At 43.5% G+C, this 27,757-nt stretch overlaps 1 protein-coding gene across 1 annotated transcript; it reads right to left on the reverse strand.

The window, feature by feature from the left end:
* Positions 1–2,917: 2,917 nt before the first annotated feature.
* Positions 2,918–25,885, reverse strand: FBXL5 (F-box and leucine-rich repeat protein 5). The gene is made up of 10 exons (XM_010151356.1): positions 25,673–25,885; positions 23,814–23,909; positions 22,809–22,992; positions 20,281–20,463; positions 17,462–17,587; positions 16,333–16,481; positions 16,051–16,133; positions 13,595–14,317; positions 10,625–10,773; positions 2,918–3,405 (listed from the first exon to the last, which is right to left on the reverse strand). Exons 1-10 carry the CDS (start codon positions 25,805–25,807, stop codon positions 3,329–3,331), a joined length of 1,905 nt encoding a protein of 634 aa, XP_010149658.1. The 5' UTR covers positions 25,808–25,885; the 3' UTR covers positions 2,918–3,328.
* Between the last annotated feature and the right edge of the window lie 1,872 nt (positions 25,886–27,757).

The following is a 27,757-nucleotide window of genomic DNA, read 5'->3' on the forward strand; positions in this document are numbered from 1 at the left end:
CACAGCATGATACATCACAATGCATCACAATAGCAACACAGCACGATACATTATGATACAATGTGACACTGTGATATATTACAATGCATTATGACTATGATAGCGACACAGCACGGCACATTATGATACAATGTGACACAGTGTGATATATTACAATGCATTATGACATGGTGACACAGCATGAGACATCACGATGCATTATGATACACTGCCACACCATAGGATACCGTATGATACACCATGGTACAATACCATACATCATGATCTAGCTGTATGGTACCGTAGTGGATCATACTGTAGGACCCCATTGTAGCAAACGGTATCATCCTGTACTGTCTCACAGTGTAGCAGAAGGTACTGCAGTGGGTCCCAGGGTGGTGTCTGGTGTTTCTTTTCCACTCGTTCCAGCTCCTAGTACTACACTGATCCGCATTCACGCAGAACTCGTTCTCAGCTCAGCTTTACAAGCTTCCCTGTCTTTTTCCTCTGCTGCTTCCCTTCCGCTGAGGGGGATGAAAGGTGGGAGCTGCTGTCTGGTGCTTTGCCAGCCGGGAGGAAGGCAGCAAAGCGAAAGCAGTTCAGACCCAGAGAAGCAGCAGCAGGAGTGCTGCGGGTGCTCCGTGACAGAGCTCCAGGCTAGCAGTCTCACCCACACCTTGCACTCAACTGAACCCGGGCGGCAGGGAAGAGGTCAGAGCTTGCCTGGACACTGCGGAAGAGGGAGGTGCCACCGAAACACAAGGCGGGCCTTGCTATTGCATCGCCTCGCCAGCAACAAAGATCAGTTTGCACCCACGGCGCAATGGGGTTTTATGTCTTTATTCAGGTGCCTTTAACCTTTTCTTCTTTCCTTATGTGGTTTTTCCCCTTTCTTTCTCCCAGGTCTCCGGCTTTCCTATCCATATGCCATTTTCTGAAGTCCGCCCTTTAATCGAAGCCGTACACAGCACAGGAGTTCATACCATCAACGCTTCCAATGCCGAATTCGCTCTAGCCGTGTATGCTCACGCTTATCCCCAGAACGTTCTCTCCGTATGGATTTACGTCGCTTCCCTTCTTCGCAACAGGTAGCATCCTCCCGCCAGAACAGCTCCAGAAACGTGGCAGATTTCTCGCACTGCTGCTTTGAGCTGCACCTTATTAAAAACAGAGCAAGCACCTCATTTCTATAGCTGCGATCACAAGCTTTACTCCCCCTGCCACCACGGAAGGTACTTCCTACTGCTGCGGAAGAGGGCGACCACTCAAAACTCCCGTACGAAGAGGTGACTTGCATGCAGGATCCTATTGCTCCTGGAGGGACATTGCACTCCTGAGCGCATTGCACCCACCCACCTACAGGGACAGCGCAGAGTAAAGCCGTAGGGTTGGGTCACCTCATTTTCAGGGGAAACCCGCTCCCCAGAATCACACCTCACAGACCAAGTTTTTAGTGAGTCGGTTGAGTTTATCCCCAGCAGTTCTCCCTCTTCGGAGACACTGGCATTCAGAGTACAAATAGTTAGTTTTCCAGTACCTGTGTTCCAGAACAAAACCCAGGGCTATTTACCTAGGAATAAACCTCATGCACCCAACAGCCAGCAGGGAAGGCCGTACTTAAATTATTTTTTAGGAAGCTGCTGTTTCTGCCCCTTCATACTTAAGGGTCTCTAAAATGTTGTCTTACACCTCTAAATGGTGCTGGCATAAAGTATTTAATAAACATTTATACCAAAAACTAAGTGGAAGCTCATTCCTTTTATACAAGAATCTGATTAAATACCTTTGGAGTACAAGACCCTTACTGCAGGTCACCCTAGTATGAGGTCACCCTAGTATAAGAAACAAGGAGGGGTATTTGATTGAAATTGAAGCTCCCGTCTTGGGGTGTGAGTAGTGGTGTTAATCGTGAATGCTGACAGAAATACACATGCTTGCCCTGCAGTTCCATTGCGAATTAAACTCTTCCAAGTGAAAATCATGGTGGGTTGAGCAGGGATGTCCATCAGAACACCAGGAGTGGTGTTGAGCTTTATCCCAGCCCGTTGCTGAGCGATGCTCTCCCCTAGCATCGGTCGGCACTGCAGGAGCAGCCGCTTACCCACTGGAACGTTTGGGTGCCAAAGCACACGTAGCGCAGCCTGCCCGAAGCCACGCTTGCCGGGATAACCGCATCTTTGAGACACCCCTCCCGGGGGCCTCCAGCCCGCCGGCACCACCAACGGCCAACTGCACACACACATGCCGGTACTTCCCCCTTCCTGGCTGCTCTGCCACGTCAGCAGGAGCCGGACAGCGTCAAAACCTGCTGCCTGTCCTCTGCGCCAGCCACGCCTGCAAGCCGACCTCCCGGGCACCAAGGGTCTTGAAAGCTACAGCCGTCACCATGCCTGCGTGTCCTGAGTAAATACTACTCAAGGGTACTTACCCAATTAGTAAACAGGTAGAAATTTCGACACACCTTGTCAGTCTTCAAATTAGGCAGAATGGGGAAAAAAGCATGTCTGCCTTCTGCAAAAGCTGCCTCTTCTCTGCCCAAGAGAAGACACACCTGCAACTACGAATCAAGACTGACATCCCCCTGAAGTGGTTTCAGAAAGAAAACACACCAAAACAACCGCCCCCCCACACACACACACACACTGCACAGCTGACAGCTCTGCTCTGCACCCCCAGCCCCCACCCGCCCCAGTCTCTGCAGCCACCCGCCGTGGGTGCTGCGCCTCACACGCACGGAGAGTCAACGGCTACGCACAACGTCGTCTTGGTGGGAATGTTTTATTGGAGTACGTCTTTTCAAGCCCAAATACAAAACCAAATGCAAAAGGAAGGTGGGAATCTCCCTAGTTTTGCCATATAAAGAACAACTTCAGGATGAGAGGAAAGGGAAGAAACAAGGCTCCTACCGCTGTGTAACTGTTACCCAGATGCAAACAGTACATTTCAAATTCTCTGCAGAGCTTTATGTTGTACTTACGGTTTCAGAATTAAAAAAAACCATTCACGTAGCACAAAATAATCCAGTAAAGTATATTTAAGTGCCAAACTTGGAAGAGAGTGGCATTATAAAAAAACAAAACCAAACCCAAAAATTAACATTTTCCCATCTTCCCCAAATGAAGTAAAACCGAACCCCACACCCTTCCGACCAGATGAGACTGTGTGAGATTGTTAACACCACTGGACAGCACACTCCTAATGAAGATTCTGAGGTTGCAGGCAGGGGCGGGCTAGTACGAACAGGTCTCGCTCCCGGGGCCGTTAACACACGATGCGAACTGCAGGTAAAGTGCATGAGAGGAAGCCTGCTCAGCTAAATGAAGTAGACTGAAAGGTCAGAAGTCAGCGGTCATTCGCCAGAGCGGCAGCAGGCCCGAAAACCACACTGCAAGTTCTGGCATCCACTGGCGGTTTCAGCATGAGGACCTGCGCAAAAACAGAACAGAGGTGAAAAGGAGAACAGGCCGTTTAATTCTCATAACCCGGTCATTGGGAAAAATGGCTCTTTTTTTAAGGCCCTGAACGTCACTCAGCACTGTGCAGCCAGAAACGCTGCCAGGACCTACCACCGCGTAAAAACCTCAACTGGAACGGAGATTTCTGCTCCGCTGGTTCGGTCCCACGGAGCCAACCCATCCCATGCGACATGGACGTATGGTCAGCAACACCAAATGAGCAAGTGCACACCAGCTCTCGGAGCTGAGGGATGCTTTCACCGTGCCTATCGAATTCCCGTTTTCCAAACGCACCGATGACCTCACAGCATTACCAAGGGAACCGTAATGTCCGAAATCATTTCTACTATAATGGAAACTGCTTTTTAGTCCGGAATGTTTTTTTCTCCGTGAAAACTTCACAGTGGGCCAGACTCACGTAGTCTGACTGGAAACTCAAAAAAACTAAGGAGAAAATCACTTGCAGTATCACTGCAGTTGCCAGGAGCCGTAAGGCTAAGCACTAGCCAAAGAGAGTTGGGAGCACAGGCCATATAAACCACCACTATAACTCTACCCACCTCCACTTACCTTCCCTTCGGTCATCCCTTTAATTTGAAACGTTAAAGCGACCAAGAGATAAGAAGCTATTACATTTATTAGCACAGGCTTTTATTTCCTGCAGCAGAGACACAAACACGTTCGGGTTGGCTGAAGGCTGGCACCCAACGTACACTGGAAGCAGGTTGCTGCGTTCACTAAAACCAGGACAAGATAAATTCCCCCTCCCACTCACCCCCCTTTTAATATGAGACAAATCAAAGAATATTTAAGGTGTTTTTCATACATTTAGAAAAGGACTAGCGAAATAACGTGATGAACTAGGGCACCATGCTATGTCTGGCTTGTTGTTTCCCCTTGAACGGTAACTTAAAGTCATAATTCAATTACTCTCCAAGAACCGGGTGCCTGGAAACCGGCTTTCTGCTTCGTGCCACACACCGACCAGCAATATTCTACAAGGTAATTAAGTTAACACCCGTGAGACTGCATAAAACCAACCTGAAGCTGCACTGCAGGACAACTGTTACAGTATGCAAACAGTGAACCTCATCTGTCAGTGAACTCGTTTTCCTTTTCAAACCTTTTTATTCCCCTGAAAATCTGATCCTCCCAGTCACTTACGAGCTACAGATTGAAAGGTTCTTCACAAGTCCTTTAAAAAGGAGACTCAGGCGCTTCCCAACAGCTGGTTTAGCCGAGCATGTTCTGTGCAGCAGCATTTTCCGAGTCGGAGCTGACCTTCCCCACTGCTGCCCCAGCTACGCAGCGCAGCCAAACTTGAGAGCAACCATCACATTCCTAGTAAAACGCTTATTGTCTGTCGTGGTACAGAACCACAACACCCCAGGGAAGGGAATACTCAGGACACTTCAATACTGGTTTCCATCCTTTTCTTGCTCATTTTCAGAATTCTCCCTCATGCCCGTAACTGGAACGTAAACGCTGCCCTCCAAGGTCTGGCCAACGCTCCACCTAACCCTGCCTTCATCACTGGCAGCAGCACGCATTAGCCAGGGAGACCACAGGAGCCTACCACACATCCCTTCTGCATGTGCCCAGCATCCCTGACTGCTGTTGTAGGGACACTGAAGTCACAGAACGGTTTGGGTTGGAAGGGACCTTAAAGCCCATCTAGTTCCACCCCCCCTGCCATGGGCAGGGACCCCTTCCACTAGACCAGGTTGCTCAAAGCCTCATCCAGCCTGGCCTTGAACACTTCCAGGGATGGGGCATCCACAGCTTCTCTGGGCAACCTGTTCCAGTGCCTCACCATCCTCTCCGGGAAGAATTTCTTCCTGATATCTAATCTAAACCTCCCCACTTTCAATTTAAATGCATTTCCTTAAGTATTTATTTGGTTATGGTTCTGTTGTGCAGGCATTTGTTTAACCTCTTTTTAAACCTGCTGATACCAACTGCTTCCTCAATTCCCCACGGGACCAAGTTCCAGAAGTTCATGGCACTGACTCAAAGCCGATGGCCTACCCACCTCGCCTGCTGTCACCGAGCTCTCGTACTGCAGAACCTGGGGACTCACTGCAGCACACTCACCTCATCTACTGCCTTGCCAGTTTGTAAACAGTCATTCCCCTTCCCGCCACACTGGAACATTCCAGCCTTTTGAGACTCCTTGCCAGACAGCTGCTCAGTTCCCTGCCTCTTTGTAGCAGACCTCTTCTGTAACTCATTACACACACTCCTCAAGATGGGGTGGGGTCCAAAACCGCATGCAGTACCCCAAATGCGGGTGCCCCGAGGCTTCCAGGACCATGCAGCAACACCCTCACTTTCCTTGGTAGGTGCTGTTAAAGAACTGATGAAATGAAATGTTCAGGGTTCAAACCTCATCTCCGGAAGTCTCCGCCCCTGTATTCTTTTTTAACACACAAAGGCAATTCCCGTAATTTGGAGGGCATTTTATGTTCTTACTACAAGGCAGTAAATGCTATTAATGGTTGTTGGAACAGGAGAGCTATTTGGTTAGGACTCATTTAATGCACATTTTGACATGGCAACTGATCCCCTCCATCACAGGTCACTTATCTCCTCCATCAGTGCTGTATCCCTCCTTAGCTGGCTCGTTTTACATGTGACACAGCCAAACTGCAGTGCCTTGACTCCTGACAGCCACGAGACTGGCTTTGTTTCACTGACTTTATTTACTACAACTGACTTTTGGCGACACCTCTTTGGCTTCCTCATCTCCCATTTCCCTGCTCTCTCCTACGGACCTCACTTGGACCGGACTTTGTTTTCAAACCGCGTCTGTTGAAATTCAAACAGCCTCTTTAATCTTGCCAAAATACTCTGTTTTCTTTGGACTCCGTATACACGGTCTCCAATCCGTCTCACCTCGCTGACGCACCAGCTTAAGCAATACGGTATCGGTACACAGTTCCTTTTCTGCTGTCCAGTGAGCGAGAGGCTAACTTCACATCTTTGACGGGGCTGAATCACTGTCCAAATGGTCTCTTTCCCCTGACTGTGCAGACTTACTGAGCACTAGCAGTGAAATGCCTAAATTAAATGTGTTTTGGGCTGGTTCACCTGGGAAGGCAAAGTGAACCAGATGAGCATCTCACCTGCCAGAGTCCACATGGCTCAGCTACCTCTGAACGGGACCCGTTGCAATGCTCCTTACACACGTCTGGTTACTCAGATGCTGCAGGTGACCCAGAATAAAGCTCTGCTGACTCACGATGAGCAGCTCTCAGTGTTGTCAGGTAAAGTATGTACAAACACACCCTGCTACACAACACAACCTGTACAAACACACATGGGGCACAGCTATTGGGTGACTCCTTTTTCTTACAGGACAAAACAATTTAGTTAAAATCTTCTAAAAAGAAGTGAGGCCTTTCAACACGTGACCAAGAGCCACTCCAGCCAGGACACCACCACATCCATTCAGCCACTTGTTCTAGTTCTCACCTGTGGCAGCGGAAACACTCAGGTGGCCTACAGGGCCCCTGACCCAATGAGGAGTCAAAAGAAAAGGAATAAAAAAAAATCAAAGCTTTCGGCTACCCCAGTTCTTGCTGGAGTCTGCCAAGCAGCTCAAAGCCTAGTGCTGGCCACAGGAAGGCAGCAGGAACCAGCTGGGAGGAACACAGGGGAAGGAAAGACTTTTTTCAAGGTGACCACCAGCAAGAGGCTCCTTCCTCCACAGTTAATGGTAAGTGTGGCAGAAGTAACACATTACTGTGGAACTACCAAAAAAAGTGATCAAATTAAGCATTAGCTTTAAAAACATTATATAAAGGCACATTCAAATCTGAGTTTGCTTAGTGCTACCCTCTATCAGCCTTTGGAAAAGTTACAATTACAGACCTTTATGAGAGCACCCTGGTTATCTGTGGAACTCAGAGAGACCAAACCCTCGAAGTCAAACAGCAACAATGCAATCCCATACAAATCCGCACATAGGAGTCCATAAATCCTAACAGAAATTGCAAAGTCTTGGCTCCATTGCTGGAAGACGGATCAAACTACGACCAATGAATTTCTACATGCCAGGTGAAAAGGGTGAATCATCAGAATTAGCACAACTATTTCACTAATGCCTTATTCTTCAATTACAGCACCAGAGGATATCAGCATTAAAAAAACCCTCCTCAAAGTGAATCATACTTAAAAGCTGCAAAGAGCTCGTGCTGCAGAACTTAGGGAGCCCTGTTCTTCTAATCACGAAGCTGACGGCAGTCCAGGCGCGAAAGCTGAGAACACGGTAAGGAGACTGAACACAGCTGGATAAAACCAGCTGTTAGAAGGGGTGTACACAGACAGATTTGTTCTCAGCCGAGTTACCTAACTCCAAGTCTCCATCGGCTGAGCGGAACAGAGGTAGAGATCCGGAGCATTCGTATGCAAACCCAGAACCGAAGGCATACTAACAGTAGGCAGAAAATGAATGCGGGAGTGCGTGCAAATCCATAGTCTCCGCCCGTAAAAACTGTGCCGTGCTACTGCTGCACAACAGCAGCCCATGACTCGATCCCAGCTGAGGGACAACCCTAACGGCTCTGCTGTCTCAGGCCTAACCTACGGAAGAGGGAGAGCAGCTCTTGCAATCACAGAATGGTTGGGGTGGGAAGGGACCTTACAGACCATCTAGTTCCAACCCCCCTGCCATGGGCAGGGACACCTTCCACTAGACCAGGTTGCTCCAAGCCTCATCCAGCCTGGCCTTGAACACTTCCAGGGATGGGGCATCCACAGCTTCTCGGGACAACCTGTTCCAGTGCCTCACCACCCTCTCCATGAAGAACTTCTTCCTGATATCTAATCTAACCTAGTTCCAAAGAAAACCTGAAAACTCCAACCACGCTGCCGAACGAGCCCAGCAAGCCCTCCACAAAAGAAACCCAACGAAGCTGTGTGTACGGCCCCTGCCAGGCTCAGGATTCATAGAAATAAACCTGAAAACGGGCTGCAAGTGAAAGGTAAGCCCCTGTATGTCAACAGACGACAAAGTGGCCTCTTTGTTGTTCAAAGATGACTAAATTCCATGATGTTGCCTCCATGTTTTGTCCTGCAAGACTGAAGGGTTTTCTGACACGATTCCAGAACACACCTCCTTCCCCGAAAACAATCCCTGATGAGCTGGTGGGCAAAGAAGATTATGACATTATTCTCTCCATGGTTACAGACCGGTAGTCGTGCAGCAGCTAATCATACGACCCAGGTACGTGCGAGCAAACAAGCAGGTTTGATTTAAGTCAGACAGCCACTGCTTTTAGACACGCCAGATGATACAGAAACAGTTCAAGCTGTGACAGAAATCCTGCTGCCCACGGAGTGGAATAGGGCACTGGTTTCACACTCAACGGCCCCATCACAATGAAGCTGGAGCGAGACCACAAACAGTGCCCAGATAAAACCACAGGGGATCCAGTTACAAAAGGCTGTTTCCCATCTCAGAATTCCGCTAGGACACCCCTGTAAATTTTTACTGACTTCCTTCTTAAAAGGAAACAGCCACAAACTTCTGAGATGCTACTGTTGTGCGATAGATGTGAGAAGTCAGACAACAACAGCCTCTCCCTCCTGTCGGTTTCTCTCTACAGGAGTACAGCCTTCATCCCGAGGCTGCACGATGCTTTACGGAACCAAGCAGGGCTTATACGCTCACAGCTTCCAGCAGGCAGTGAAAGGGAGAGAACAAACAGGAAGAGGATCAGGACAACTTTACAGAATAATTCCAGAAGCTATTCTGTTTAAATATAAATAATTTCTTGAGGATATTAGGGAACAGCCGGGCTTTAAAGTGGCAGACTCACACAAAAGAATCTGGCTTTGTCCGCTAAGACGACACAGCATGTTTTAGGGACAAAGAGAGAAACAGAAATGCCTGAAGATAAATCAGAACGTCAAGTCTGGTTATTACTGAGAGAGGTGAGAACAGAGGGAAAATAGCAAGCAATCAGGTGTGAAAAGGGAAAAGGCTTTCAAACTGGTCTTTGAAGACATCTTTACACTCAACACAATGCAGGAAGGAGAGTCAGTGAAGGGTTTTTTAGAAAGGGACCTCAGAATCTTCAGGTTGAAACACCAGAAGGTTTTTAAAAGCTGTGATCTGGATGCAATGGAAGGAAGGAGCACAAAGCAAGTGTCTCAAAAGAAGAAAAAACAGCAGTCCGTGTCAAAACAGTGCATAAGGCAGGGCAAAACACGATTTAACACCTCCACTTCCAATACTGGGGTTCAAACCAAGTGCGACAGCTTCTGCCTGTTTCAGAGGGCTGAACACCCACGTGTCAGGCCAGACCGACTTGTGCTCCCATGCCCCTGCTGTGGCTGCATCCCAACAGAGATGCACAGTACCCAGCTGAACGTCACCAACTACCAGGGAATGTAATTTCATTTTAGAGACAATTAGCTCATAATCCTGTGACCTCAGTTATTACCTTCCTTTTCCCTTCCTTTCTGTTGCACTCATCTGTTTTAAATTCACACACAGAATGCGAGTGACACCACTGTTGCCCCCGTCTAACGCTCTGACGGCTTGTGGAATCTAACATAATAGACTGCATTCCAGTGGGGTCAACACCGAAAGGCTTGCACCATACATGTATTTCATGCATTTATCCAGAACCTGCTCCAGCTTAGCTCCATCCCTAAGCCACCGAGTCAAGCAAAACCAGAAAACCTAAGTTACATTTTCTGTAACGACATGTGAAGGTAGGATGAAAAATGTACTCTACCAAAGCTACTGCAATAGGGGAGGGAGGTCTGCATGGCAAAGCACGTCATTCCTTTCCTAAACATTACTGCTTGGGCACCAAGCTGGTGAAGCCTCTCCCTGAAGTTATGACCATAAAGCAAATGTACAGTTACATAGTTTACAGGGAAGATATGGGCAGGGAAAGCGTGTATTAGCTATAGGGAGACTATGCTAAACTAACGTATGGGATACATGGATTAAAAGTGTAGGTAACAGAACTGTACTAGTGTCAAGCAAAACCTCCCAAAAGCACAAGTGAGAAAAAACTGACTGAACAGTTGCAACTTCCTAATTAATCTAGGAAACTTGGTGCTACACAGCCAAGAAAAAGCAAATTTTTAGTGGTTCTTTTTGTTTTGAAAAGCGTCTTTAAACCAAAGATCACTCCGCAGAGAAGCATCACGTCTTCATAAACAGACATTACCGTTAATGTTGTCACAGTAGTAAAAGTGTTCATCGTTCAGCGAAGGGCATGCAGAAACTAAATCCTGCAGGCCTGCACCAGTTACAGTGAGACAACCCGAGAGGTTAAGGTGTTCCAAATGCGGCAGTCCTCCTCCCAGAGTCAATGCCCTGTAGACAGACAAGAAGAGAGGTGTTAAGGGCCAGCACAGCGCTGGACTGACACTCCTCAACATCACCGAGTCACAGGCTTAACAAAAAACACACCTCTAGTAAACCATGTACTTTTAAATCTGGCAGTTTCACACCCTATAAAGGGGATCAACCGTGAATCTGCATTAACAGATATGAAAAATGAAGCCATGCTATCAATCCCTTCTGAGAGACGTAAATGGTAAATCACTCTGTTCATGAATGACTCCAAAGATGACGAAGTATTTCAACTACCAAGACATTCTTCTCCAAAACACCACATGTTCCAGCATCTCTTCCAGCGTTACGTATTCCTCAACCCTCCCTGAAAACATGACAGTCCAAGTTTGGTGCATTGTGCTTCCGAAAGTGTTTTTTGTTAAAATAATTTTGGAATCTAAATTTCTATTTTCCTAGGGCTAGGAATTCAAATTTTTATTTTCCTAGGGCTGACAGCAGACCCTCTCTCGGCCAACATAACACCTTATTATTCAAGTGGAATTGCCTGTTTTTCCTCCAAGCTCCTTACAGAGAGTTACAGAGAGCTTGGCAAAAGACCTAACAGCCTCATGGATGGATCACACCTGAGCAGTCACTCCCCGAGGCTGCTCGTTTCTCTGGGGGCTCACAGGGCAGCCAGCCCAAGTTCAAACACAAACACCTCACCCGCCTGAAAAAACACACCGGGCTTGAGTCATCAAGCTGCAAATTCAAGCCAGGACAAAACCAAAAATGCCTTTGGAGCATCACCGTACAGCTTTCCCCACTCAGCAGGCAGAAGTGGAACTGTTGACCCCAAAACCAGCTATCGGTTAACAGCTTTCCCATGACATGATCTGGCTATTGTTTCCATAAGGTGGTTTCATCCTCTTTCCTCAGGGACTCAAATTATTCTGCTGAGGGCAAGAAACACTTGCTGCAGCACGCTCTCTGTTCTTAAATACCATCTTTTATCCAAAAAGCACCGGTGGAGAACAAGCACCACTACTAGATCCTTCCCATGACTCAATGGCCAAATCTCCCTCGGGTCTTAGCTTACTGAGTCATGAAAAAAACAGACCAGTAACATGCCAACTACTCACAGCATGACTTCACCACCACCCAACGAAATTCATTAGCACCAGTGCACTGCAGCCTGAACAGCAACAAGCTCAAACCCAAAGCACAGCTGCCTGAGGCAAGCCACCACTACAGGAGACATCTGAACCGCCAGTACTTCCCAACATCAAACGGGGGTGAAATCTCCAGAGAAACAAGTCGACACCAGCAGCACCTTGTGCTATTTCTCAGTTGACTACGGCATACAGTACAGGGAGGCATGAAGCCTTCCCACTCCAAGAAGCTTTAATGAGCCCCAAGTGCTGCAGCACACTTGAGCTGTACTGCAAGTACTTCAGGCTCATCCTGTTTTCATTATGAAGGCACAACTACATTTTTCTGACACCATATCAGTGTCACGTATTATCCTTCACAGGAAATTTTTCAACTCTTGAAGCCATCTCAGTGTTCAAGTTAACTGTTCTTTCTCCTTCATTGCATGAGGTCGTATTTAACATTATGTTCTCCAGATACAAAATTATCACAGAATCATTTAGATTGGAAAAGACCTTTAAGATCATCAAGTCCAACCATCAACCCAGCACTGCCAAATCAACCAATAAACCATGTCCCTAAGCACCACGTCCACATGTCTTTTTATTACCTCCAGGGATGGTGACTCCAACCATGCTTCCCTGGGCAGCCTGTTCCAGTGCTTGACAGCCCTTTCTGTGAAGAAATTTTTCCTAATATCCAATCTAAACATCCTCTGGCACAACTTGAGGCCATACCCTCTCATCCTATCTAGTTGGGAAAAAGAGATCAACACCCACCTTGCTACAACCCCCTTTCAGGCAGTTGCAGAGTGCGATAAGGTCTCCCCTGAGCCTCCTCTTCTCCAGGCTGAACCACCACAGTTTCCTCAGTCACTCCTCACACGACTTGTGCTCCAGACCCTTCCTCAGCCCCACTGCCTTTCTCTGGACACGCTCCAGCACATCAATGTCTTTCTTGCAGTGAGGGGCCCAAAACTGAACACAGGATTCAAGGTGTGGCCTCACCAGTGCCCAGTACAGGGGCACAACAACTGCCCTAGTCCTGCTGACCACACTGTTCCTGATGCAGGCCAGGATGCCATTGGCCTTCTTGGCCACCTGGGCACACTGCACACTGCTGGCTCATACTCAGCTGACTGTCAGCCCACACTCCCAGGTCCCTTTCCACCTGGCAGCGTTGCAGCCATTCATCCCCAAGCCTGTAGCATTGCAGCGGGCTGTTGTGACCCAAGGGCAGGAACCAGCACTTGGCTTTCCTGAACTTCATACAGATCCAGCTGGTCCATAAATTATGTCATTATCCAGATAGGGTAAATGAGATGTTACTCCAGTTTTATAAAGTTTCAAGTGTATTGACGGGTATAAAGAAAAAAATTAGTGAATCAATACTTTCCTAACAAGAAATCACTAAAGATTAAATGTTAAAGTGTTAGTATTGCCTAGAACAACAAATTCACAAAAAATACTTGACTTCAGATGGTACATCTGAAGATTTTACTTATTTTTAAATCCCCAAAGGAAAAGCTGGAGAAAGTTTAAGTCTGATACTATAAATATTTTAAAATGGAAAGACCACTTAAAACTTACCAGAGTTTCTTCAGTAAAATTTCTTCTACTGAAACTAGACAGATTCACCCCAAAATAACCCAAGAGATACAATCAGAAAAAAATTAGTGCAGCAAAATAGCTGAGAAACGTTCCCTCACCTGAGAGCGCGGTCTGTGACCTGGTAGCATCCAGAGAGACTGAGAAACTGAAGAACTCGTGCAGTCTCTTCATCTGTTTTCTCACTCCCAGAGTACGCAGAGTCTTTTTTCCCTGACTGCTTAGTCCTTGTTGGTTTCTGACACAGTGCAGAGGACTCTGGAAGTGCTCGAATAGTTCTTAGTGCTGTCCCAGCACAACAAAACGAGTGACTGCAGTAAATCAAGTCAGTAGAAGCACAGTGCTGCTGCCACCCTCGAGTCCTTAATCCATAAATGTCTCTACCATAGCAAGATGCAGAACAATTAATGTGGGATGTTGGTTCCATAAGACAAAACCCTTCAACATTTCTGTGTCTCCACTCCGCAGCATCTTCAATGTCAGCTAAATCATCTGCATCTAGCATCCACACGTAAGCGGAACCGAAGTTTTCCGAGCCATCAGGCTTAGTCCAATGCCGCTCACCATCGCCTCCCTCAATGAGGTTTTCATTGGTGATTTCATGCAAACAATTGTACTTCTTGTTGGGCTGCAGAGTAATCTCTTGGTTCTTCCACGAAGTCTTAGCATTCCTGTTTCTGCAGCTTTTCAAAATACCTCTGTTATGGGGAGTTGATAGGATACCCAGCGCTCTGGAAATCCTCTCTACAGCCACATCCGTGATTTTTTCACATCCAGACAGATCAAGGTGGCGTAGATTCTGACAACAACCAACTGAAGACCAACTGAAAACGGGAAAAAAGTAGTTTGATTGGTTGGCTTTTTTTTTTTATTTTTTGTTCAGAAACACGTGTTAAGGCTAAATATAAAAAAAGGACATTTCATAAGTAAAATACTTAAATGAATTCACAGAATAGTTTAAGAAAATACCCCAGGACGGGTTAGATCCGATACTCCAAGTACTGTATGTGCCTAGAAAAGTCATGCTGAAAGAAATGTGAAATGAATCTGTAACAACCTGCATTTTTTCCATATACTGAGATTTAAAAGTCCAAATCTGCCATACACTGAATCACTATTTAAACAGTAGATCAGACTGCAAACTCCAAACACATGTGACAGCAGTTTCAAAGAGCAGCTTCTGTTGTGTGTAACGTGGTTACCAAGAACCATCGTAGTTACCAGACAAGACAGATTAACTTCTCCAAAGACGAACTGAACTTTCTGAACTAGCAAATTCGACCCCTCCTCCCCCCAAAAATGACATCTGAGATGTAATATTCAAAGTATTTCAATAACTGTAATTTCTAGTATTTGAGTTCAAGCTTGGCTGTTTATACATACTGAAATATCAGTGTACTTAGATCATATATCCTGCTGTCAATTCCCATTTATTTCGGAGAGAATAGCTGGATTCCTGAAACACGTTCTGTGTACAGTATTATTTATCCCATAAAAGTGATTAAGATTAAGAGATGCTGATGAAAGCAGACTTTTTCATATTAACAACACCTCACCCCTTCAGCCTTATCTTTTTCAACCGAAACAGAGATTTGATGCACAGGAATACTGTTACATTATTAGCTATAAGAGTATACAGCTGATTTAAGTGACCTTTACCCTCCCACAATTAATAGTTAACTGCCAATTACTTTCCCTAAGCAATCACCTGAATTTACAACTAGCCAAGCTAATTTTCCGAGTTACAAATTGGGGTGTTGTAAATAATAATAATAATAAGAGACAACATATAAACTGGTATATGAGGAGCAGCAACTAATAGAAGTTTCACTAGAGATTGACAAAAGCTCACAGAGATTGATTTATGAGCCACAGAAATTCCATAAGGCTTCTATTTCAACAGCAACAACTCGCACAGGCCGCTGAGTGTTGTTACCAGCATCCACGCTGGTACGTTCCCATGTTGCTAACACACAAAACTTGAGCGCGCTGTATGATCAAAGTGCTGAACACTGCAACAGCCACCGAGTCCCAGCATCGCATCAGGACCCACTAGTGCAGGCTTTACGTCCAAGCTCCACCCCACTGACAGCAATTCAATTTCCACAGGCTTCAGTAAAACCCAGGAATCCACCCCAAGCCTTCCAGCTCTGCCTGCCATTTGATCAGTGTTTGAAACAGCAGCATTCCAACCACCAGCTATATGAGAGCAAGAACCACCCTGAGTGACTCTACAAAACCCGTGGACAATTTCAAGCTGTTAACACTGGAACAAAGCACAGTTATTGTCACAGCTAGCCACGCACTGACGGGCAGTACACATGCCACAGCGAAGACAGATCATTTTAAATGGCTATTACAGAGTTACATGCTTCACTTTTGATTTCATCGATTTGTTACTCTGGTTCAGTTCTTGGTGATGTGTGAATCCTAAATGCCATTTCTCTATTTCCCTCTTTACTGACAATGGACTAAGACACATTTGAATGTTCTTCCCTCTCAAAAACCTGGATTTTTTGTTTGTTTGTTTTATTCCTGAAGGAAACAATCGTCTAACCTTTCAAAGGCAGAGTCTGAAATATCAGTTTGTGTGAGATCCAAATATTCCAAGTTGGGGCAAAGCTCCAAGATCTGTCTAACCTGGAAAAGGAAAGGAAAATAATGAGCAAAGACACAAACCAGCAGGGCTGCACACAGCATCAAGAGACCCCATACAAATTAACCTCCTCTTTAATTGCAACACATTTCCACTACCAAGTGTTTTAAACTTGGGCACATTGGTTGCTAATTAGAGGTTGCATTAGCCACAATTACTAAATGCCAGTTTCAAATTACACACCATTTTGCTAGACACTGCAGAACTGTAGGCCAATACCAGTGTCTTCACTGAGGAGCCTGCATGAGGGAGGACACTATGAATTAAGCCATGAAGTAAACGTTTTTCCATCTGTGCTATGTTAATGGCAAGTGAATCTTCAGCTGCTTCCTCTGCAAAATAAAACCAAAAGAGAAGGACTTAAAATATGCTTTGAATCACTTGGAATTTACATTGCTATCTTACGTCAAACAAGTTATCAGGAAACTAAAGCAAGCTTAACAAGGCCCAAGTTTCAGAAAGTACCTTGTATCAAACTTCTGCTGGATTCCAGCTCAACATACCACTTCAACATCATCTTTAATAACTATCTGCTTATCTTTCTGACAGTCCTGAAGAGCTGGAGTGCAATAGCAAAACAAGAAGAGTCTTAACAGAAAATTATCATTAAAAGACTTGGAGAAATATTTACTACAGACTGTGTACCGCTCAGGGCTGTCTGGGGCAGCCGTTCCCACTGACTTGCTTCACACATGGAAATACTCCCTCAGAGAGCATTTCTGTGATATAACAGCTCAAGACAAATTTTAAATAAAGCCTAGAAAGCATTAGGATGCACGATGATTGATCCAAATTTCCTGAAGATTAAGACTAGCTTTTACCTCCCTCCTAACTCCAGACACATGCCCATAACTCTTTTTCTACCTGCACTCGTTTGCTCTCTTCTAGATGAATCAATTCCACTCATTACAACAGCTGCCTGCTTCTGCCTCCCCTCACAGCCCTCCCCCACCACTCTCCCTCCCTTAATTATTTTGTCTTTCCACTCAGCTGGGAGAAGGGATGACATGAAGATGAGGAGAAAGAGCACTCCTTTCAGGAACCTTAAGTAGTTGCTAGACCAAACTTCTAAGTTCTTCTTCACTGTGTAACTCTGCTGGGCTTAGTAAGGTTCTGTCTAGATCAAATGCTAAGTTTCACTGCATTTGTCATTATTTTAAATGTACTGGAATAGACTATGAAAAAAATCTGTACTTTAAACTGATTTTACAGAAAAGATGCCATTTCACACATTTATTTCTTATACCTATGTCATCTTCAGGGAAAACTGAAAACAAAAAGACACCACCACCAAAAGTCAGAATTTACCTACCGGATTCATCGATGTCAGCATCTTCATCCCATTCCTGGAAAGCACGACTTTCATCTTTTCTATTTTTCACCCATTCCTCATCAGGTTCCATCTCAAGATCTGCCGCAGGACCACTATACCAATCACCTACTCATCACACAAATACCCCCCACCCCCAAAAAAAGGAAGGAAAGGAAAAAGAATAAAACAAATTAAGACAAGCTTCTCATTAGCGCAGAAAACAGCAGTGGTAACTTCTCGGTACACTGTGACCTGGCCTATAAATGAATTTTGCCTTCATCTCAACTAAGGTTGGACTGAACCTTCATATAATTATTGTTTGATCTATATTTTAAAGCTTCAAAAGGTTCCTGAAGCAGTTTCAGTACCTTTACAGAACTCACAGCCCATTGTGCTGTTCAGGGACATGCCTGTTGTCCTTATTTTCTTACTAGGGATCAATACGATTGCCAAAATAATAGAAATTATTACGGAGTATTTGGGCTATGTAAGGGCTGAAGTTCTTTCTGATAGATAAATTAACCATGAACTTTTAGTATAATACTTGTTTAAAGACATTTCTGTTTTCCTCTGGAATCTCAAAGGCACAGTCAACCAAGGATGTATTTTATTAGCCTGTTTTTAGTCACTGCACCTGACAACTCCAGGCTAAGAAACCCAAGTTCCAGAAGTAGCCTACTAACAACAGCTGCACAACACTCAGTTACAGCACACATATGACCCAAATCAACAGACGGTCGTTTTTAGAATACCAGGATAAACATGAATATCAGCAACAGCTCCACTGTTTTATCTGGCAGGGCACTCCCTCTCCACTGCACAGAGATAGCTTACTTCTAGTTTGGGCATACTGTAGTGTTGGGCCTGGTGTAAGCAGGACTGCCGGCTCCCCCAGCACAGACATGCTTAAAACAAACAGCTTATCCTCCTCTCGCACTTGTGGGAGATCCTACTAACCCCAAAGCAAGGGCAACCCCTGTGGGGCGGTATCTAAAGGAACAAGGTTTCTTGTATCAGCAACGCAGTGACAATGAAATCCTAATTAAGCATCAAACAACTGTGAAGCGAAAGGTTTGGGTAACATTTCCCATCCTCTTTAAGCCATTTTTGTAATGTATAAAAAGCCTCAGAAGCTCTCTCTGTATTGGGGGGGGGGGAAGAAAAATTTAACAAAGCCTGTAGTTTTACGTTTTTCTCCTCTGGCAGTAAATTCTATTTGAGAAGCTTCCACCCCATTTAGAGCACTCCTGCACAAACAACTGCAGTGGTATAGACAGGATGTCATGAAACTAGCTACCTGTTGCACCACACACAGGTTTAGGAAGAAGTCATTTTAAGTAGTTGCCAATTATCATTTTTGCATAACACTGAATTATCGAGACTATTAGGTTTTAGGTGAAAATGAAAATGTAGTACTTTGACTCCAAAACCTTTCCTCTCCACTCAGTCTTCTGCATTTAGCTCTGCTTTGCCTTTAGAAGCAGCTGTAAAGGTATGACCAGAAACAAGTTTTTGCCTTTTATGTATCCCAAAATTAATTTACATATGACCTTTACCATATGACTCCAACACTTACAAAGGCACATAAAGTACAGCTTAGTTAACAGCACAGGTGGTCCCCTTTTAACTCACCTACACTGGCATGGCAGCAATTGTGAAGCCTGCACGGCCATACTCCAGAGATGGTTTAATACTCACATAAATATGGTCAAATACAAATATTTCATAGAATCATAGAATGGTTTAGGTTGGAAGGGACCTTAAAGACCATCTAGTTCCAAACCCCCTGCCATGGGCAGGGACACCTTCCACTAGACCAGGTTGCTCAAAGCCTCATCCAGCCTGGCCTTGAACGCTTCCAGGGATGGGGCATCCACAGCTTCTCTGGGCAACCTGTTCCAGTGCCTCACCACCCTCTCCGGGAAGAACTTCTTCCTGATATCTAATCTAAGCCTCCCCACTTTCAGTTTAAACCCATTACCCCTTGTCCTGTCACTACAGGCCCTGTAAAGCTACAAATATACTCTGATAACTTGTAAGTGCCCTCACTAGAATACAGAGTGTTTTGTCTATTTGAACAGGTGCTTTTTCAAGGGGTACACTTCTCAGTAGGAAGTTTTAATTAACAGGAGAGTTTGAGGAACAGAAGTTATAACAAACCACTTAGTCCTTATTGCAGAAGTTAATGAAGATAGATATGTGAAGAATACTAAAACTAACATTCATACAGTTTTTCTTTGAAGTTTGAATGTAAAAAGCAAGAACAGACTGTAAGGAAATGTTAGAACTCCATTTGTTTTAAACTTCGATTCTGCAGTTCGGTCTGAATCACAAGACAAGACTTCCCCGAGGAGATCATGCTAGTCAGGAACTAACCAAAAAGACGTGTTTTATTTCTACCTAGTAACCTAATGAAGTAAAAATAGTACAGATATAGGTGTAACAGCAGCACTGAATTCAAAAACCTGTAGATATTTAAATTATAGTTAAGAGGTCGTATTAGTGAATACGCTTGTTAGCATTCACAGAAGCAAACAAACCTCAGTAAAAACTAATCAACAGTTTGTATAAAGAGCTACTCAGGAGTTACAACCAAGAAAGCTTTCATTTTTTTACTGCTACAAGATGGAGGTATGTTTGGGGGATTTTTAACATTTAACCAAGTTTCAGGGCACTGTCCTTGCCAGAAAGGTACACCCTTCCAGCACGCCCAGCTATCAGGCTCACTGGACATGACAGCCTATACCAAAACGTCCTGTCCCATAGACTCAAATTCTGGTACCAACATGCTTTCAAATAAAGAATCCAATTTGACTTACCTCTGGCCCAGCGAACAGGATAAAGGTGTTTCCAGAGAGATCCAGTTTTAGCCAGCTGGGACCATTCAGTGCTTACTTGACTACACTGACATAACTCTTGGGGGTTAAGGTAACTGAAAATGGTCACCATTACTTCAGGAGGAAGATTAGTAATATTTGTGGTGTGCCCTGTTACCTCGGTTTCTGAAACACAGAAAGTGTGTGTTAAGTGAAGCACACCATCATAGCTTTACGTAACGAAAGCGGAACTCACATTCTGACCAGAGCAATCTAAAAAATAGCATCTGAAAAAAGTTTAAACAATTGTTTGGCAAAAAAGTTGAAAAGATAGGTATCGCTTTGGCTTTAAAAAGCTCACACTAATACCACCTTGAACACAACAATGACAGAAAAATTTTAAAAATAAAACAAAAAAAATCAGCTCAGCTTCTGTTTGGCATTTTGTTAACTGGCTAGTTTTTTCCAACCCTGACCCAGCAAAGGTCCAAAAAAAAACCTTGGACAAAAGTAAACTCCTGCTACTCAACCACAGCAAGATGAAAGGAGTATCTGGTATAAATGAAATGCTTTAAACAAACGCATTATGTCACAGATGAGATATATACCTGCTTTGCCACATTCCCAGGAAACAGTACTAGCACACAGAAACTACCAGCTGGGACCACTCTCCCTGGAAGTGCCCAACCTCTTGACTGGGACACAGCAAGAAGTCCATGCTTAACTCTTGGCAGCTGCCTCATTTTATTTCTAGCTTTAACTGCAGGCATAGAAAATTAATTTTATGTTCTGAATGGTGACAAGCCATTCAGGCTGGAAAGCAACGCTAAACCCTAGGTCAGAGACTAAAATTCGACTACTGTAATGAATACTTCAGTGAACAGCAGTAGGAACCATCTCCCATAGCTCTCCATTATCGCCACAGTACAGAGAGCTGCAAACTATATAAAACAAGTTCAAGGCTTGGGTCAGTGGGTTTTTGTTGCTTTAAGAGAATTTTGAATGCTTTAAGGACAATTTACTAGAACAGTCCTTATTTATCTAAGGACTGATGTCCTTAGACTAATGTCCTTAGAAATAGCAGGTTTCACAAATCACTGGGCATTGGCTTTTACAGTTAGGACACAAAACACCTAAGACACTACAGTGAGACAAGGATCAGTTTTCTTTTTGCAAAGAAGCTTCAAAAAAGTGAGCATAATGTAAACTTTACCCTGTGATAATCTACTGCTACTTCCAAAAAAAGTATAATTAAATAGGGTTTCATTTGACCAATCAATATCTTTATTCATATACCCGGTGAGTCGTTGCAGGTAGACTACAGAGAATTTCACACTAAAATGCAGTTAAACCAGCACAGGACTCCAAGCTGTGTTATTTTCTTCCATTTTTTTAAAACATGGATGCAGGACACATACTTCCCTCTCCCTAAAGTCTAGAGCACAAGCACTGCAGAATTATTACTGTCCCGAAATGGCTACTCCAGCTAGACTCAACAGCAAGTAAGGCCATAAGGCTACTTCTGTCACATTCATCTGTTCAGATTCAATAGTATTTCACACCACGGACCATGATCTTTTCTGTAGGCTTCACCTAGAGGGCAGAAAATGACCAGTTCAGTAGTTCAGAGAAATAAAGTTTCATCAAAAAAAAAAAAATCTGATTACAGAGCAGTTTTTCTAATGAGAACACTTTCTTATCAACACCACAAAGTGCGTTCATGCGGGCTTGCTCTACTTAGCAGTCTCACAGCCCAGTATTACACTTTTGGTACATTAATTCCTGTTCTTTGGGGCCTCAACTCTTTGCTAGTTAAAAGTTAAAGCTGTAAACAGAGACAACTTGGGCTGCTTCACCACTGATAAAACAAGCCTAAAGTGCACTTTAGTAGTTATCCATTTATTCTAAGTTTTATCAGGAAAGGTAGTTGCAGATGAATGCGAATTACACGCCCACTTTCAGAACACACATTTAATCTGACCTACTCGCACGCTGCACGGAATCATTCCCTTGCATCCCTCCACAGTTTCTTCCTTTCTGATTCCTGAGAGGCCCAGGGAAGTTAGGTAGTGGAGCCGGGGAAGGAGAGTTGCTTTTAACTTGAAATATTGTCAGCTGGCTAACTATTCTGTGTTATTAAACCATCAACAGAAAAGCTTACAAAGCAGTCCTGAAAACCAAGAATTACATGCAGGGTCTGCAAACAGAAAATACAATTTCAATGGAAGTATAAAATAAGTTAATTAGCATTTCTGCCTGTTTATGATATCAAACACTACCGTGGGAGGGAAGGGAGAGGAAGAGGGTTGAGAACAGGTAAATGGTGAAGTACTATCTATGTTACAACCTGGCAAGAAGCATGTATAAAACAGTAAAGTTCCTAAAGTGTCAAAACTGATCTGAAGAAATTCCCATTTTATAAAAAAAAAACAACTATTTCATCTGCTTGTACTTTAGGTATGTCACTATTGTGGCCTTTCGGATAAAAACTGCAGTTTGGAAATTATTTCAGCTTGAATTAGATGCTTCACCTTGATCTGCCTTCTCGTCCACAGAGTACTTAAAGACCTTCTGAAGCTCTTCTGCTTGATTCCACTTACTAAGACCTCTGAATTCTGCAGCCTCCTTCTGTGAGCAGTGCTGTGCAATTACTTTCTTCTTAATATCTTTCAGTTCCTCGTAAGTAAAGTATTCCATCAACATCGGCTGAAAAACCTAAAGCAAAGGAAAAACCCAAAAAAATCTGGTGCTGACAGAGATCGTAGCGCTACGCCGACCTACCAACACATCATTTCCCATTTCAAATTCTCTCCAAGTGAAGCATGTCATGCATTAAGTGAACCTAAGGGCAGGACCATGGAGGTTTTGAGTTCCAACCCTCTGCTTCCCAGTGGATCACTGCATAGTCTCAGGATAACTGTTTAACCATTTTCCCCCAATAGAAAAGCGCAGTGATTAAAGTTGCTTAAAATACGTAACTTACCGAGGTACTCACAGGAAAGGCAAAGTGGCAAGGAAGAAAAACATGAGAAAATATTTCTCTTGGACAGACTTTGTAAGATTTACTCTCTCCAGAAGATGCTTCCCAGTTTTTGGATACCCATAAATCATCAGACTGGCAGTACTAGTCTATGTTTCAAATATAGGTCAGAGGCTGTTTGGGAGTGTCAGTTTGAGTCACGAAGCACTGGTTTACAGGAGTTCTCTTTTTCCCTTGAGTTCTGCTAGGCACCCCCCCTTAAATAACAGCCTGCTGCAAACAAACCCCAGCCCCAGACAACTTTTGTTACATTTTCATTTTTTTTAAAGAATTTCATCACAGATTTTCAGTGTTTCAGAACGTGTCATTTTAAAGTCAGAACACAGAACAATGACACCACAATCCTGAATGCAAATTGGTACAGTAAAAAAAAAAACCAACAACAAACAAACAGACAATTGTGGAAAAAACTGAACCTCTAAGCCCTTTGTCTCGATTCAGTCACTCCAAACCCCAAGGAGAATCAGCATAATATCTGCAGAAAGTTTTTACCTACCTCCTCTTCCTCCTTCATATGAGGAAGGAAATCCCTGGTAAAGGCTTCCAATCTCTCCTTCAGTTGTTTCGCATAGTTTAGCTGTTCATATTCATTCTAAGAAGAAAGAAAAAATTAAACTATTATCTAATCTCGTCCTTTCTTCCAAGGGTTGAACTGTTAAATAAACCAGCGTTTCCCCATGCATGCAGCATGTTTGTTTTATTTCAGGTAAGAATGTGTTCGCCGTGTACAAAGTTTCATGACAACCTTACAGTCTGTACTGGCCTGTTACTAGGCAGAACAAAGGGTTCCCTTCCTGCCTAATAGCAATTTATTTTGTTATCAGATATGAATTAACTTGCCTAATCACATTTTTACTTTGCACCAAAGACTGAAGTCTGCCAATCTACAGTCTCATCCAAATTGCAGAGTAGTAAAAGACTAATCTAAGTATTTGCATGTTATGCATAAGAATTATTCTAGAATTCAGCAACTCCATTTCATCTTCTAACTGCGTATCTTTTACATGAGTTATTCTACAATTCTGGCTTCCAGACTATCATCAAAATTAATAGTCACACATACACTACAGAAATTTACTCTGTAAATGGAAAGTACTTTTAAATAAAGGTATAAATGACTTAGACCAACCTCATCTATCAATTTGTTAGCTTGTTCTCTATGCCAGTAATAAGAAGCTGGTTCTGAAGTCTGCCCAGTAATTGCAACATACTTAAGTTCCTCATAGCTCTAACAGTAAATGTTGTAAGTTTTACTTTTCAAACTTCTACAACATCAAGAAGCCATGACTATTACAGGAAAAAAAAGCTTAAGCCATCAGTTTAAATTAAACTAATCACACTCTCTCAAAAAAAGTTAAACAGTTAATGCATCTAAAGACACCTAGAGAAATATGGTTTTCCACACGTAAGTAACAGCACAACACTAGCATCCTATCAGAGAAGGTGTAACACAAAAGCCAAGTGCCAGCTTTCTCCTCTCCTTCACTTTCCTTCATTTTCTATTTCATTAACGGAAACAATATCAGACAAATTTTAAGGTTTGATATGCAGAGAAAAATGGTATTTGCCGGATTCCCAGGTCAAAACCAGTCTTTGAGGGGAAAATGGAATCAATCAACTGCATAGTTAATATTTTTCTTACTGGAAATATAGACCATGTGCACTAGAAATGTAATACGGGACATCAAATTATTACGGTACTATAATTTTTAAGGCTGCAGGAAGGAGGAGTTGGGTTGGATACCCTAGAGGAAAGACATGACAGAATTCAAGTAGGATTCTCCTGGAGAATGTAACAACTTTAAGTCATGAAAAAGCCAGCTGGAAAAATAACATGTAGAGTTTCTTGAGGACTGGAACATTAACAACACTACTGAGCAACAGATTACTAGATGGAGTACATGACTCACTAACAGAATAAAACAGTGTCTTTTGGTAGGCCAGTAATCATCTCCATTTGTGACAATAATACAATGCTGTACACCACAGAGATGGTAACTGGGGATTCCTAACAAATTAATAAAAATCATTATTCTACAGTCAGAAACTGCTTTGACCAATTAGCAAGGCAGCCTGCATATTCGAAAATTCCATGTTGTCTCTCCAAAACACCTCCAATTACGCAGTGATGGGCTGCTGATGCAAAATGCCCTCTGAAAAGGGTTTTTACTAAAAATGAATAGCTAAAGATTTTGTGTTTCAGACTGGAAAGTTTCCATTACTGTATCAAAAAAACCGCACAAATATTTCTTCTTCCTCTTTATTTGTAGGGAGTATTAAGAAAAAGTTGAGAAACTCAGACCTAATCACTGCACGTTTTCCTTAGGACAGAAGTCCTTCTTATAGTCTACTTACCTTCACATTCTTTAACCCTTTCTCAAAGAGGCTAAGCATCTCTGAGAGTTTGTTGTCTGAGTGCACATTGTACACCGTCCGGCTACGTTGCTGCAGTAAACCAATGATACACTCATTTTCAATCTGCTCATGCATTTTAAATTCCTTGAATGTGGCATAAAGAGACTGTAGAAGAGCCCGAAAATCATTGTTGTTGGAGAAGTTGGTCTTGGAAAGCTAGGAGAAAGAAAATCTCATCAAAAAAAATCAATGGAAGTCACATTAAGGTCAAGTTAAATCCTGAGAACAGGTATTAGCTCTGCTTATTCATTGCTCTCCCAACATAAAAGCTGAAAACTTTCAGCTTTATACAGAAAACTGGCAAAAATAAAAAATTGAATTTGGAATTTGAGGAACTCACTTCAAAGACATCAAAAAATAATGAATTTTAATCTTCAAGTGCAGCAGATAAATTATGGGAAAGTTACTATTCAAACAGAAGATTTTATCTGATTTTATCTAACTAGTGCATTAAAATGTAACAATACAATTTCATCCAGAAATGGGCAGGACATCAAACACTACATATTAACAAACACTTCTATAATCACAGAATGGTTTGGGTCGGAAGGGACCTTAAAGACCCCCTAGTTCCACCCCCCCTGCCATGGGCAGGGACACCTTCCACTAGACCAGGTAGCTCGAAGCCTCCTCCAGCCTGGCCTTGAACACTTCCAGGGATGGGGCATCCACAGCTTCTCTGGGCAACCTGTTCCAGTGCCTCACCACCCTCTCCGGGAACAACTTCCTGATATCTAATCTAAACCTCCCCACTTCCAATTTAAACCCATTACCCCTTGTCCTGTCACTACAGGCCCTTGTAAAAATTCCCCTCTCAGCTTCCTTGTAGCCCCTTCAGGTACTGGAAGGTGCTATAAGGTCAAAACAAGTAAATGGAGCAGTTTCACTCTAGTGTTGTGCTTTGTGAATGAGGTTTCAGTAAACTGAGGGATTTAACCGCACAATTCTCTGACTTCCAGTGGCAACAAGGTAACTGTATATCCCACCACAAGCTCTGAAGTTTAAAAATGAAGCTCTAAGTTTTAGAAATATCCCAAGGAATTAACGCTCAGATAGCTACACAAGTTTAATGCATATATGCAGTAACACACATTGTACAGAAAAGCGTGTTACGCTTCATCGGACAAATTCTGAAGGCACCTGTGTCTTTCCACATGAACGAGTGTTTAAGAAAATAGGAGAGTAGTATGATAACTTCTTAAAGGAAGATCATCCTTGGGAGAGCAATGCAGCTGTAGCATTAGCTTTAAGAAGACAGTAAAATCAAAGTTGCATTTAAGCAACATAAACCAATCTTGTGAAACACCGAGATAAACAAATGTAGAAAGACTTCCTGGTCAAAATCACCGCAATCCCCCCCAGCCCGGCAGGGAACTGAAAGCCTTGGCCACCTGCACAGATCTACGTTTCAGTCCTTACTCGGCACCCATTATCACAGGCCCCTGAGCCTACCTTTGGGGACGTACTATCCACAAGGAATGCTGAGTCCTACCACGTGAACACGAACTACACCAGCAGCTTCTAATGGATGGAGAACCAACACACCACAACACCACAAGGTTCTAGGTAACACAGCAGTGCCGTTTTTTACATGCGTTCAGTCACCATTAGCAACAATATATTTTAGAACTACATTTTCCTTTGGAAAAATACTGGTTTTCTACATTCACCATTCTCAAGTTTTATCCCACTTGCAGCTTCAAGAATCACAGCCTACAGCTGTACACAAGAGCAAGCATTCTAAAAATAAAAGTATTTTAACTTAACTCAGAAAATAAGCCATTAGATTATTCAGAAGTGGTTTACTTTACAAAAATTCCAGAATCTAAAGGTTTTACTAGAAATGGGAATCTGAGACACATATGCTCACACATAATACTTACATACACAACCAAAAACTGATATATCTAAAATTCCTATCGCTTACCAAAACCCAACTGCACTTATTCTTTCTGACATTGCATTGCCACTTCCTGGCAACCCCTCGTGACGCAGCCCAAACACAATGGGCACACGCCAAGTACT

Source organism: Eurypyga helias, unplaced genomic scaffold, assembly GCF_000690775.1.
Source record: "Eurypyga helias isolate BGI_N326 unplaced genomic scaffold, ASM69077v1 scaffold7755, whole genome shotgun sequence".
In the NCBI taxonomy this organism is placed as follows: Eukaryota; Metazoa; Chordata; class Aves; order Eurypygiformes; family Eurypygidae; genus Eurypyga; species Eurypyga helias.

What these genes read in the sequence shown, in the direction of transcription:
- FBXL5 (XM_010151356.1), bottom strand. Translation starts at nt 25,807, where the DNA reads ATGCATGAGCAGATTGAAAATGAGTGTATCATTGGTTTACTGCAGCAA. An exon ending in TCCTGTTCGCTGGGCCAGAG is followed by an intron (nt 17,588 to 20,280) that starts GTAAGTCAAATT and finishes TGTGATGAGTAG; the next exon opens with GTGATTGGTATAGTGGTCCT. An exon ending in CTGCAGTGTCTAGCAAAATG is followed by an intron (nt 16,134 to 16,332) that starts GTGTGTAATTTG and finishes TTCCTTTTCCAG; the next exon opens with GTTAGACAGATCTTGGAGCT.